At 39.7% G+C, this 15,386-nt stretch overlaps 1 protein-coding gene across 1 annotated transcript; it reads right to left on the reverse strand.

Annotated features, from left to right (window-relative positions):
• Positions 1 to 494: 494 nt before the first annotated feature.
• Positions 495 to 1,898, reverse strand: LOC144074561 (immediate early response gene 5-like protein). Its single transcript, XM_077601055.1, has one exon. It carries the CDS (start codon positions 1,533 to 1,535, stop codon positions 570 to 572), a length of 966 nt encoding a protein of 321 aa, XP_077457181.1. The 5' UTR covers positions 1,536 to 1,898; the 3' UTR covers positions 495 to 569.
• Between the last annotated feature and the right edge of the window lie 13,488 nt (positions 1,899 to 15,386).

A 15,386-nucleotide genomic window follows, 5' to 3' on the forward strand; every position in this document is an offset into this window, starting at 1 on the left:
TTGATGCCCAAGTCCGCTATACAATAAATCCACACGACTCAATATTGTCAATAAAATCACGATAATAACAGTCACGACCCAATAAAATAGTCGATTTTTTTCACATGACTTATATTAGGCTAATATTAAGCAAATTCATTATTGTCAGTTAAAGAGTAACTGTGTTTGAAATGAATTTAAACGTTGACGTGCTCATTTAAACCCAAAATAACATTTTGCCGTCGCCACCTATGCAGGTAACGAGCGTGCATGTACCCGTAATGACCGCCTGGGGGAGCTCTTCCAACATGGATGCAAAGACCCCGTAATAAACCACCACCACAGTAAACAACCCACAGACTCAAAACTATGAGAACGCACGTAAAAACCGACACTATTTCCACATTTTAAACCCCAAAAGTCAGTTTTTCCTCCTCTAAGATCAGTCCCTGTAACATTCTATTCATACTTGAAAGGTCAAGACATTAATAATCAATAAGAGAAAAGAGGGACACTTTTAGTGATGACTGTTTTTATTGTAAAACAATGAAAAGAAAAAAAGAAAAAGACAAAGCAAAGAATAATACAAATTAAAACGCTTCAATCGCTCTCGTCCAACCGCTGCCTGATAACAAGGTGTGTTTTAAACTAATAGTTTGAGAGGCAAATATTTGCTCCAGGTCCGAATGCTGCCAACTCACAAACTCAGATAGTCCACCTGAACCCAAGACCGAGATCAGGTTGGAGATATTCGAGGAGTCCAATTGCTCAGGATCCGAAAACCCATCTTCGTCAGTCCTGAACCGTTTCCACGGAACGGGTCCGAAATCTGACAAATAAAACCCGGGCTCAACGATGGGAAAACTCGCATCCATCCGTCTCTTCTTGATTTGAGTCTGTTTGGGTTGCGCGCAAAAGTCCGAATGGAAGTATCCGTTGGTAACGGTGGTCACCACATGGGTGTCCAGATCCAGGACAGTCTTGTGATTGACTTGCGAGTTCGGGACGTGCGACTCCCAGACGGGTTTGTCCGCGCACGTCCAGAAGCTGTCCGGATCGCTCGGAGGAACCATGGCGCAAGGCGAAACATCTTGGTGCGCCACCTCGGTTTGGTGTTGCTGGTGCGCTGCTCCGCACTGCCAAGTGTCCGAATCCAGGCCCCCAAAGTTGCAGTAGAAGTCATCGGCCAACTCCGTAAATTGCAGATATTGTTGCGTTTCTCGGGCTGCGAACGCCACGTCTTCATATTGCTGCCTCCTGGGCGTCGGACTCAAGTTCTTGCCCATGTAAAACTGCCGTGCGTTCCTCAGCACGTACGTTACCAGCAAGTTCTTATGGAGCTTGATGCCTCCTCGCTGGGTCCTGGAGCTCTGGATTTTCCTCAAAGAAATGGAGATGAGATTCTGTGCGTCAAAAGCACGCTCCATCCTCGACGGGGCCGCTCTTCTCCTCCCGGTTTTTTTAGTTTTTAAACCTTCTGCCCCTTTTTTAATGGGAGAAATGACGAGGCTTCTAGTGGAGGCTCCCGTTTGCTTCGAGTAGACGACCATGTACATGGCGCTCCATGTCTACTCCGTGAGGGCATGGCTTTGCAACTCTCCTGTTTCCTGGCCACGCCCACACGCGGCTGTCGTCCAATGGGCTTCTGGTACTTTTGGTAGACGCAAACATCAGGCCGTGCCTCATTGAGAATGCACGTAGGAGCGTGGCCATGCTGCATTTCACTCCGTGTTTTGAAATCGTCGGTGCGGCAACCGTCACCTGACCTTAGTGGTCACGTCAAATTACGAGAGGATGCAGGAAGTCAAATAGAAAACACTGAATGAAGCCGGCAAGAGGTTGCAATAGAGCAGGGGTGGTGAACACTTGGCTCATGAGCCTCATGCGGCTCCCAGGCAGAATGAATTGCTTCTTATTCGTACTTACTGTGACTCTTTGCCCCTAAAACACACTCCAATTCATCGGGGCCAATTTAAAAACTAACAATTTATATTTAAAAGAAATATTTGGCAGATTAGAATGTTGTTTTGTAAGGGGAAGGAAGTGTGATGGTGAATTACATGGCTAACAATAATTTACATTTAAAAAAATAATTTGGCAGATTAAATTGTTGTTTTGTAAGGGGAAGGAAGTGTGATGGTGAATTATGTGGCTAACAATAATTTAAATTTAAAATAATAATTTGGCAGATTAGATTGTTGTTTTGTAAGGGGAAGTGTGATGGTGAATTATATGGCTCACAATAATTTATATTTAAAAATCATTTGGCAGATTATATTGTTGTTTTGCAAGGGGAAGTGTGATAGTGAATTATATGGCTAACAATAATTTATATTTAAAAAATAATTTGGCAGATTAGATTGTTGTTTTGTAAGGGGAAGGAAGTGTGATGGTGAATTATATGGCTAACAATAATTTATATTTAAAATCATTTGGCAGATTTGATTGTTGTTTTGTAAGGGGGAGAAAGTGTGATGGTGAATTATATGGCTTTAGTTGTGTTTTTGTGCGTTTGTTGCTCGTGGCTCTTTGACTGAGTTTAAAATTTTTGCACTTTGTGTCTAACTTGTACAGGCAATAATATATCTTTACGTTGCTAGATTTACATAACTAAAGTACAGCAGAGCATTGTATAAAATGGCAAAACTTGGTCATAGTAGAGGTTGGTAGTGTAGCAACACGGCACAATACTGTTTCTCCTATTCTACTATCATACGGAAAGAAGATTAATTATAGCTTGGCCAAAGACCATCTCATTAGTAGAGGAAAATAAAATGTAATTCATTCCAGATAGATGGATATCATATTAGAAACAAAGCGCATTCAGTAATACACTATTGTGAGATCGCCGTATAATATTCTCTCCTAAGTAGAAGGTACATTTTCAAATTGAGAAAACACAAGATGTAATTAAAAAGTAATCTATCAAAAGTATATTTGTGATGAAAATACAGTGATGTACTTTAAAATGTACTGCATCCTCCTTGTTCAACTAATTTACTCCTCTCCCACGAGAGAAAACAAGGGTTCCAAATACATAAAGCATCTCTCTATCAGTTTAAACTGCAACTGTACTTTTGCTTATTCAGTAACACCATCCTTGCAACAGCAAAATATATATTATTGCAACCCATTGTGATTCCATTAGCGTTAAATCATATATTGGGGAAAAGCTGAGAATTATTTTCTAATTAGAAAAATGCACAAGCAGTAGCAAAGAAGAGCGGGAAAGAGCAGAAAGCAGCGCAGATTTGCATTTCATGGCAGAGAAGGCGGCTGGTTCGAATTAGGGCCATTACTGACAAAGTATGGATAGTTCTTGCTGGAGAGATTCCGCTTGACTTCCCATGAAAAACTGCAGAGTTGCCCTTGAGAATGTTATTGAACTCGTAACTGCTTGGGTCGTTTGTGTCGGGCGCCTAATACTGACATTGCCCATGAGCAAAATGTCCACATAGGATCTAAACTCTAAACCGTGTGTCTCTTTCTAGTTGGAATATTTGTAGTACTATTCGGTTGAAAACATGTTCACCTTAGAATACTATACTTATTATAGTATCGGATACTATACTATACAATGCTAGGCTGTGCTATGCTATACTATATAGTTGACAGATGTCAACAATGTAGTATAGTGTAATGCACAGGTGTCAAAGTGGCGGCCTGGGGGCCAAATTTGGCCCGCCACATCATTTTGTGTGGCCCGAGAATGTCAATCATGAGTGCCCACTTTCTGTTTTAGGATCAAATTAAAATGATTATAGATGTATATTATATTTCCTGATGTTCCCTCTTTTAAATCAATAATTGTAATTTAATAATTTTTTTTCCGTGTTTTTAGTTCAAAAATCATTTTGTAAAATCTAAAAATATAAAAAAAAGCTAAAATAAATATTGTTTTAGATATATAAAAAACTGAATATTCAGGGCTTTGAATCCAGTTCTTTTAATTATTTTTAGTTCAAAAATCATTTAGTAAAATCTAAAAATATCTAAAAATATTTTGTTTTCCACTTTAATATGGAACAATGATTAAAAGAGATTTTCCTTTACTAAGAAAAAAAAGATCAAATAAACATTGTTTTAGATCTATAAAAAATTGAATAGTTAGGGCTTTTGATCCAGTTCTTTTAATCCATTTATAAAAAAAAAAATCAAAATATCATATCTAAAATGGTCCGGCCCACATGAAATTAAGTTGACGTTAATGCAGCCCGCAAAACAACACGAGTCTGACATCCTTGGTGTAATGTATGAAACATTTAGGAAAAAAGAGAACTGGGAATTGAACAAGGTATTCATCCTTCCATTTTCCGTATCATATACTATTCCGCTGCAGGAATGCGGGGAGGTGGAATGTATCGGGCAAAAGGCAAACAACACCCTGAAATGGGCACCAGTGTCAATCTCAGAGAATTTACCGTATTTTCTCGCATATATGCCCTATTTGTCGCTAAAAGAAAGATGACTGAATCGAGGGTACGGCTTATTATTAATTTTAGTAATTATTATTATTAGATTAGACTTGACATGCACAAAACTGCAAGGTGACAAAGACGAAACGCCATAGCGCAAGACATTGCGGCCGATATGATCATTTAAAAAAAAACGTATCTTGCATAAAATGTGAAATAACTCACTTACTTGTGCCTGCTCGCTCAGGGCGCCATCATCTTACCTTAGGACAGGGCTGTCAGACTCGGGTTGGTTTGCGGGTCGCGTTAACGTCAACTTGATTTCATGTGGGCCGGATCTTTTTAGATGTAATATTTAGATATTTTTTTAATAAATGGATTAAAAGAACTGGATTAAAAGCCCTGAATATTCAGCTTTTTATAGATCTAAAACAATGTTTATTTTAGCTTTTTTTAAATATATTTTTAGATTTTACAAAATGATTTTTGAAGTAAAAACACAGAAAAAATGGATTAAAAAATTACAAATATTGATTTAAAAGGGGGAAAATCAGGAAATTTAATATACCTCTATACTCTTTAATATGATCCTAAAACCAAAAGTCGGCACTCATGATTTACTTTCCCGGGCCACACAAAATGATGCGGCGGGCCAGATTTGGCCCCCGGGCCGCCACTTTGACACATGTGCTTTAAGGTCTATCAGAGTAGAGGTTAGAATTATAGCTGCATCAAAAATATTCTATTAACACTTAATACTTCTTCAACACTTAATACAGCCATTAAAAATGGCAGTAATGCACTGATAGCTATACCCAATGGGACTGCACATACATGGACCTCGCAGGTAAGAATTGGTAAATTACAGACTAAATCATGACTGTACAGGCTGAACCTGTCAATGATGTCATTGGGACGGTGTCTGATAATAGAATATTGTAATCTAACTCCAAGATGTGAGGTAAAAGCTCTTAGTAGAGAGATTATCTGTCATCCCACATCTGTTTGTGTGCTGACATCATACGGAACACCTGGATATTACTTTGATTTGCTGCCAAAATGGGTGAACGAGGGGGACAGCCGCTATTAGGGTTATCGTGCTCTGATAATAGTGTAAACTACAGCCTGGCATGTATGCGCTCTCGCAGGAATCCAATTTAAATTGCAGCGAACAGATTGACATAAATGCATGGCAGATTATTATAATATTAGTTCACCATTTTTAGGAAAAAAAATGATAGTGGGTGTTGTCGATTAATTTAAAACACATATTTAATGGTTTTAACTGATAATGTCATTAGTGACTTGCTGGATAAATTGCCACTTAAGACATTTGGGCTAAAGACGATGTTCATTCATCTACCAATGGGATGGGAGGAATCAGAGTACCCAGAGAAAACCCACACAGGCACAGGGAGAACATGCAAACACCACGCAGGAATGCTAGACCTTGGGATTCTACCCTTGAAGTGCGAGCCGGATGTGCTAACCACTTCACCACTGTGTCGCTTTAAACACAATATGCAACAATAATATATCAATTTAAATATAAAATGTGATTTGAAAGTATGGGCCTGTCTACATGAACTAAAAGAGTTTTGCAAAATGTACTTTGTCATACAAATGAATGTGAAGTAAGAAATATATACCACTATAATTTATAGATATTGCATATCACTTATCTCACAATGGCGTATATAATTTTATTTTCAATTATTTTATTCTTTCAAAATACGTAGTATCGGTAAAGTATCTGGCGATAGCACGTAGACGCGTTGGTATCGGGATGATATAAAATATAAGAAAATATAAAAAAGCTAAATAACCAGTTTGTTATATACTATTATGGAATATAACATAAAGGAACTTTTTTTGTGATTGTCTTTAGCAATGCAGAGCTGCCAAATACATTATTTACGATGCCATTGTTTTACCAAACTACTAAATACGCATTTTGTATAAAAACTACGAATATCAACTTACCGTATTTTGCGGTTTAATATACCCCCCCATTTAATATACTTGGGTATATTAAACGGCAGGGGTATATTAAATGGCGCACAAACGGGAGGCCCAAAAAAGGAAAAATAATTTAATATACCCGGGTATATTAAACGGCAAAATACATAATTATAAAAAAATGAGATGATATTGAGCTTTATTTTTGTATGTGCCGCTGCCAAATGCCACTAGGAAAAAAAACTCTAAAAATCAGAAAATTCTCATTTAATATACCTGGGAATATTAAACAGCAAAATACGTAATTATTAAAAAAAAAAAAAGAAATAACATTGAGCTTTATTTTTGTATGCGTTGCTGCCAAATGCCACTAAGAAAAAGGGTCTAAAAATCTGAAAATTCTCTTTACCCATTACAAAATCCATTTTTTAACGTTGGGCAGTTGCATCAATGTTTAAGGCAGATATTTTTGCAGTTAAAAAACACGGGTGCAACATCGTAGATAAGGCCTCCAAGAAAAGAATGTCCACTAACAAAAGCACTGTCATATTCTAACTCTCAAACGCAGAGCTTGAATATGCTGCTCTGTAAAGGATGCACCCGATTACTTGAGAGGTGGCTTGCGTTATTTACATATGCAATATGCATAAGCAAGGTTACTGCGAGGGTGAAATAACCGCCAGATAGAAGCAGTCAAAGAAGGAGGGGTTTGGATTCTGCGCATGATGTGGGTGCGTGTCTATGTGCATGTCTACTTGTGTGTGTGTGTGTGTGTGTGTGTGTGTGTGTGTGTGTGTGTGTGTGTGTGTGTGTGTGTGTGGTGATGGGGACAGGGTGTGCGGGGTAGGCAGAAAATTGGCGTTATCAATATTTAACCAACCCTTCCAGCATATTTACGGCAGACAATAGAGCAGACATGCAACTGTCTCATTTGAGTGGAAGTCTATTTATTACACGCTGAAATCCAGGCTGTAAATTGGGTGTTTATTGATAAATCGCTGCCACACTTCTATACGGAGGAGCCTAATTCGTGGTAGATGTTCACTTTTTTCCCCCCTCTTAACCACAGGTGTCAAAGTGGCGGCCCAGGGGCCAAATCTGGCCCGCCGCATAATTTTGTGCGGCCCGGGAAAGTAAATCATGAGTGCCGACTTTCTGTTTTAGGATCAAATTAAAATGATGAGTATAGATGTATATTAAATTTCCTGATTTTCCCCCTTTTAAATCAATCAGTCATTTTTTAATCCATTTTTTCAGTTTTTAGTTCAAAAATCATTTTGTAAAATCTAAAAATATATTAAAAAAGCTAAAATAAACATTGTTTTAGATCTATAAATGCACATTAAAATGCCGTTTCTAGGAACGAGTTCAGTTTTTAGTCGCTGCCGTTTCGAGGCACGAGATCACAAACGTCTACGGCACCGGTGTCAAAGTGGCGGCCCAGGGGCCAAATCTGGCCCGCTGCATCATTTTGTGCGGCCCAAGAAAGTAAATCATGAGTGCCGACTTTCTGTTTTAGGATCAAATTAAAATGAAGAGTATAGATGTATATTAAATTTCCTGATTTTCACTCTTTTAAATCAATCATTGTAATTTTTTAATCCATTTTTTCTGTTTTTAGTTCAAAAATCATTTTGTCAAATCTAAAAATATATAAAAAAGCTAAAATAAACATTGTTTTAGATCTATAAAAAAACTGAATATTCAGGGCTTTTAATCCAGTTCTTTTAATCCATTTATAAAAACAAATCTAAATATTATATCTAAAATGGTCCGGCCCACATGAAACCGAGTTGACGTTAACGCAGCCCGCGAACCAACCCGAGTCTGACACCCTTGCTCTTAACCTATCTCACAATAGCTCTTTGACAATCCAGAGTTCATAACAAATCTACACGGCGGATATATTTCAACATATGGCGAGCACATGTATGCAATTGAATCGCGATGAAAAGTGGGAGGGGGAATAAAAAGGTCTCCAGCTCTTTTTTTTTTTTGCCTTCTTCCTTTCACTTCTCCCGAGCAGCGGCCTCTCGGAAAATGTTTCCATGTGTTTTGTGTCTGAGCCTACGGAGAGCAAAAAGAAGGAAAACATTCTCTCCTCCAAACCACATGCAACGGATTCCTTCTGAATCGAAATAAATCAGCTCGGAGTTTCAGCTCATGTGACATTTTTTTTTCTTTTTCTGTGCTCTATTCCCGACATATCCTGTTTGGGGCCCACGCCCGCCCCCGTACGTACGCCAGCGCGCTTTATACTGCAGGCACATGAGCTCCAAACGCGTACTAACGCGCATTCAGAGTTTCCATTTCCCGTGCGTAAGATCACCTGCGCAGACAGAATGGCGTTCTTCTCTGCAACATGCTCAGGCAGGAAAACAGGAAAAGGGAGTTCAAGGTTGTCCAACTTGAAATAGAGAGAGTTAGGGGAAACCCGCTCCATGCTCATGGCAGCACACCAACGTACGAAGAAAAGTAAAGTTTTACGAGCGCTCTAGTTTCGTTTTTTTTTAACGCGCCGTTTCATATTATGAAAGCGCAAACTTTGTAGAGTCCAATAAGATAAAGCTTTAAAAAGAAATAGTAGAGTGGATTTTTCAAAGAGAATGTCTTTCTACGTACTATACAATTTTTTGTAAGGATTTCGAGTTCAAAATCTGAGTTCAATTTTAGGTCTCTCGTTCTGATTTTAGCGGATTTCCGTAACGTCGTGCTTTTTTTTCAAACCGTTCCTGAAAAGTTGGAAGTTTAAGATTTTGAATGTTTATATGCAGATTAATGAGGGTACGCAATTTTATCCCTAACTTATTAATCAATTAAGAGGATTTCGTGAGCGCCAAAGATTTTTGTCTGCGACATAATATATCACCAAGACTGTATTTATTGTATCAAGGATTGTCTTTCATTAAAAAATATATATATTTTGACACTTCTATGAAGGGTGGGTTTGGTGGGCCAGAAAACATACAACCGCCAGATAAGCCCCGACTAGACTTTTTTTTTTTACCATAACTTTAAACAGTACTTATGATTTGCTTGTCATATTTAATTAACTGTAAAATAAAAGAGCACAACAAACTAATGGAAAGCAGGCTGAGTTGTAGAATGTGGTTATGTTTCAATAATAATAGTCATCTTTATGGTGCATTGGTATTAACGTTAATTGTGTGTTTGTTATTGTGGTTGCAGTATGTCATGACATTCAATGAAACTGCACAATTCACAATAAATGAGGGCGGTGAGGTATTAAAAAGATCATATGTAAATACTACTGTATTTTTACGACTATAAGGTGCACATAAGTCTTAAATTTTCTCCAAAATAGACAGGCCGCCTTATAATCCAGTGCGCTTTATATATGGACCGATACTAAAAATGTTATCACGATAAAATAAAATAAATCAGTCGATAGGGTACACAATCCTCTACAGCTCTCAAAACTACGGCAAGCAGCCCCCGACTCTACTATTTTCCCTGTAGAAAAAGTACAGCGCAGTGACTGCTGGGATATATAGTTCTTTTGTCAATACACCCAATGGATTGTGGCCTGGCCATCGACATCAACACAGCTTTACGAAGCATGGAAGACAGCGTTGGAATAGTTACGCTAGCTACTAGCTAGCTACTATTTGCGAATTGATAGTGGCCGCCTGGACAAACGTATAAAACTCAGCGTTTTCAATGACTCATTTGGACAATTGTTCAATTCGGACACAGAAAATGAGGACTTTAATGGATTTGTGGGTGATGATGACATGAGTACATTGTAAAATGGCTAATTAAAGTACAACCGAACTCAGTTTTGCTTCCGTTGCCTTTTTAAAAACGAGTTTTTAGTGTGTGGGTGTAGCGTGTATGTTTAAGCTGGTGTATGTTTTGCCATGCCTGGCTGCGTCTATAAAAACGGTGCGTCCTTTGTGTGTTTAAAATAGAAATAGCACTCGTTACTGACACTGCGGCTAAAAATACAATGCACCATATAGTCGTGAAAATACGGTACTAATAAAAAACATGAAGTATAAAGTGAAAGGCAAATATGTTACTCTCTTTAGAAACTAATCAAAGTATCGTGCAATATTTGTAAACAGAGCATTTTCTGAGGAGGGATAACTAATAATAAAATTTAAAAAAAGATTGATCCTTCACTGTTTCCATTATTTGTGTATTCTCTTTACTGGTCGGAAAATATCGGCAAACCATATCTAAAAAAAAAAAAAACTAGCATCAGAACGTCAGGTATAAAGTTTGCTAATGCTCCAAACTTGATCTCACTAAATTCTGTACATTAATTTTGATTCTGTCATACCGCAGGAAATACAACATTGCAAAAAATCAAAATCAAATCAAAAGCCTCAGCTGCGTATAACGATTGGTGGTGCTACTTCCAACCTTTTAAAAAATGTGTTTTCCCAGTTAAAAAAAAAACATAAATAGTATTTTAAAAGTATAAAAAGTCACATCCCGGGTAGGTGAATTCTAAAATATTGCACAGAATTCTAAAATATTGCACAGATTCTAAAATATTACACAGATTTCTAAGATATTGCACTTTGTTATTGCACACCCGGAAGTTATTGCACAGCAGGAATTCTGTGAGATGTGTGAGAAAAAAGGGGACACCTTTAATTTCGACACCACTTTTAACGATGAAGAACCTAAAAAAAAATAGTCGTCGTAATCATTGCTTCAAGCTAATGTTCCAAGCGTTAAAAAAAAAACGCATGGCGCCGTTCTCCAGCTACTATATGTGCCGTGCCATATTGATCAATCGGCCAGGCCTCTGAGGGGCGCCGTGCTCCCTGTGCATCTGTCAGCCATTCATTGTCAAATAGGCTCGGCGCTCTTTGCCGGAGCGGAGATGCAGATTTATGCCGAAGCGATGGCGGTTTCTTGCATATTAGATGAAAGCCTTGTTTGCATATACCCGCTCCCTCCCTCTCTCTCTCTCCCTCTCTCTCTCTCCCCCTCCCCTCGCTTCTCTCTCTTCCTTTTTTCTGAGGCGTCATTTTAATATGTATGCAAATGGGCTCGGCTCCACGGGCAGATATGTGTGGAGTCCTGTCCTGCAGTCAGTAGGTGTAGGAGAGATTGTGTTTGTATTTATGAGGCAGGAGCCCGGCCGCTCTTGGGAGAAAAAAAATGCAGCGTGCATAGCGTGCTGGAGACTCTGCAGTGCAGGCAGAATGCAGATATGCCAATAACAGAGGTCACGCTTGTCACTAATGATAAGAAGAGACAATTAGAATGGGGTAGAGCCGTAATGTAAGCAACCTCCCCGTACGGCCGGGCCCGTTTTGCGCGCACCAATCCACTAGGCAGCAAATCGCCGCTCTGTGACTTAAAGAACAAAGCAAAGGCAATCGGGCGAGAAGGAGCTGCCTTTTTTTTTTGCTCCATGCCGTTTGCCGATGAGGGTCTTGGCTTTGTGCTGGCTGGACGTGGGATGGGAAATCCCGCTTGATTGTTTGGAGTCAAAGACAAAATGTATTGATCGCCTCCATCCCTCACGGGGGAAGGATGACTGTCAGGGGCCGACAAGGTCAGGTCGCCTATACGGGAGACACCTTCGACCCATTTCATCAGTCTGATGATTCCCCGGGCCTGGACGCAGACACGTCATCTAGCGAATTAACTAAACGCCATTTTTTAAGCTCCCATTTGTTTTGAATTAACAAAGGATCTATGCCAGGGGTGTCAGACTCGGGTTGGTTCGCGGGCCGCGTTAACGTCAACTCGATTTCATGTGGGCCGGACCATTTTAGATATAATATTTAGATAATTTTTTTAAATGGATTAAAAGAACTGGATTAAAAGCCCTGAATATTCAGTTTTTTATAGATTTAAAACAATTTTTATTTTAGCTTTTTTTTAAATATATTTTTAGATTTTACAAAATGATTTTTGAACTAAACACACAGATAAAATGGATTAAAAAATTACAATGATTGATTTAAAAGGAGGAAAATCAGGAAATGTAATATACATCTATACTCTTCATTTTAATTTGATCCTAAAACAGAAAGTCACCACTCATGATTTACTTTCCCGGGCCACACAAAATGATGCGGCGGGCCAGATTTGGCCCCCGGGCCGCCACTTTGACACATGGGCTCTATGCATAGCAAAAAAAAAAATCCCAATTACCCCAAATGTATAACGAAAACTATATTTAGGAAGAAAAAAAAACTTGAACTTGACCACATGGCTCTTATTATATTCAAATCATAAAAATACCCTGGCTTGTTGCCAATCAGCAATCTACTAAAGCAGCGTGCATGCACACACTTGCAAGACTGTGCAAATCAAATGTTCTCTCTCTCTTACACACACACACCAACACACACACACACACACACACACACACACACACACACACACACCAACACACACACACACACACACACACACACACCCCTTCCTCCATCATGAATAAACCATACTGTGTCTATGAGTCATATACCACCCCCCACATCTCTCTGACCCACTCCCCCTTTTTTGGTGCTGTTGGAGTTTAAAAAAAAAAAAAGAAAAGAAGAAAAAAAAACGCTAATTAACGTGATGGCTAGCTCCAGCGCCTGTCAGCAGCTTGTGGGGGCCTCTCAACCAGCGCACAGACTTCTCTGCGCTCTGCTTTTTGAGCTGCTCTCTCCCCAACTGCCATCTCTGGAGAACCAGGGCCCTTCATTCATATGCAAGCCCAGTCACGGGCACCTGGAAGCAGCCAGCACCACACCAGCACGTCCCACCAACCCCCATCATATCTATCACCAACCCCCTCGTTCCTGGAGAACGCCATCCAACCCCCCTAAAAAGTATTATTTTGAACTCCGACCTCCCGTTTTTTAGGATGCAGGAGCTCCTAAAGCTCACCTAGACTGTTGACACCACCCGAGCGATGGGTTAAATCACCCCACAGCGAACGAGGAGAGAGCTAGAGGAGGAAAATAAATAAATGGGGAGAGCGAGAGAGAGAGAGAGAGCCTGCCTTGGTGGACTAGCTCGGTAACCATGACAACACGGCCGGGAGAACGAGAAACAGGAACATGCAGAATCTGTTTCTGCTGAGACTCGCACATGTGGCACGGTGCTGATGAAGAAGTGGAAGAGACGTGTGTGTTGGGGTGCGTGAGCCAGTTCACCTTATGAAACATACATGCCCCCCCGACCCACATTTTCGTCCGTTTCGTCCGCCCGACAAGTCAGGCACACAATGGCGGATGTTTGTGTTCATTTCCAATTGTTGGATTTGGAAAAGCTAGCATTTGGAATGTTCGATTTTTCAAAAAATGGAGTGAAATTCTCCCTCCGCAGCGGTTGTTTTGGCCCATTTTAGTTTCTGCGCGATTGGACGCCGCTCCCCTTCTGCCCCGTCTTTCCTTTCCCCCTCTCGCTCCTTCTTTCTACAGGCCCAGTCTAACCTCCCCCTCCCCTCTCCTCAAGGGAATAAAGGTCGTAACGCAAACGATTACTCAAACCCGGGTTGCCATGGGAACGCCGTCACGTGACTAGAGCAGGCATGCATAGACCACAACAAAGGGGAGGATCGGGAAGCGGGACTTGGGGAAAGGAGAGCTGCGGCTCGCCTTCCCCGGTGCCTGAGTTCATTTCGCTCAAATTCAAGCTTTTTAAAAATAGGCGAGCGAGCGGCACGGAACGCGGGAGAGGAAAGTAGAGTGAAAAGAGCTGCGAGCTACGATTAGAGAACGACGAATGTGAATGTGGGCTGCAATACTGCAGTGTTGCCTTTATATTCGAGCCTTCCTTCACTGGCATAGCAAGGGTGTGTCCTATTCATCATGTCCTTCTCGGAGGCAGAACTCAGGCGCCACTAGTCTGGAATTTGGGGAAATGGCGTCAGTTGGAGAAATGTAGAGGGTGGTGGATTTTTTTGGGGGGGTGGCTTTTAAAATGGGAGTTGGAGATGCTAGTTTCTTTCGAAAAGTGATAACTTAAAATGGGCTTTTGCTTGAAGCGCCGTTGCTTTAAGTTGTTGTTTGTTCTCTTTAAGCGAGGGAAGATGAAATAGGATTGGGGAAAATGGGTAAAAATGTAGATATAGTGGGAAAATGTAATGTACATATGCTGTCATCTACGTCAGGGGGTGTTAAACTCATTTTTGGTGGGTTTTTTAAAGGGTTACGTCTGGGGCCATTGGGTAATACTTTGTTTATAGCGTGACCGGACGTTTGGTCGCCGGACGTTTGGTCGCCCTGACCCAAACAACCGGTGACCAAACGTCCGGTGACAAAACAAGGTAAAACAACATGGTCTACGCATCAATAAAAGCCAACAATGGCCCTGAGCAGTTTCACTGAGCGGACATTAGTGTATAAGAGTTTGTATGTGCATGCGTTGTCCCTTTAAGAAGCTACGTCTGTCAGGGTCTTAACAAGTTCTCCAACAAAACACAATAAAAGTACGGGAAATTTGGAGCTTTTCTTTAGCCTAATAATTATTAGGGCATTAAGTATGACTAAATAGTAATTCGCAGTTTGTATTTAGGGAATTTGAGCAACAATTTTAAATGGTAATTATCAATAACCTTCCGGGCGACCAAACGTCCGGCGACCAAAAGTCCGGCGACCAAACGGCCGAGTACCGTTTATAGACATTAAAATTTGTCCAAATTCTCTTTTTCAGCCTTTGAAAAGAAAATATTCTCCTGTTTTACTTATTTATTGGTAGTTTTTTTAATCAAAAAATGGGGAGTTCATTCAATATTCAGTTTTATTGTTGAGTTTTTAATTAAAACTGAAAAAAGTAATTAGGGTTAGGATTGGGTTAATTACTGACATAAAAAAGGTGAAAAGATTAAGCACAGTTGTATTTATTTAAAAAAATGTTTGGATTTAAACTAAAATTGAGGGAGTGGGAAATAAAACTTTAGCATACTTAAGTATTGCATTTTCTGTACTTTAAAAAAAAAAAAGTAAATGTTGCTCAGTGCTTTTGTTCCTTTTAAGTTAGTCCTGACAGTACTATACTAAAATACAGTGAAAAAATTCAAATGCCACCATTAGAATTATTAATATT

The sequence above is a fragment of the Stigmatopora argus genome, chromosome 5, assembly GCF_051989625.1.
Source record: "Stigmatopora argus isolate UIUO_Sarg chromosome 5, RoL_Sarg_1.0, whole genome shotgun sequence".
Classification (NCBI taxonomy): Eukaryota; Metazoa; Chordata; class Actinopteri; order Syngnathiformes; family Syngnathidae; genus Stigmatopora; species Stigmatopora argus.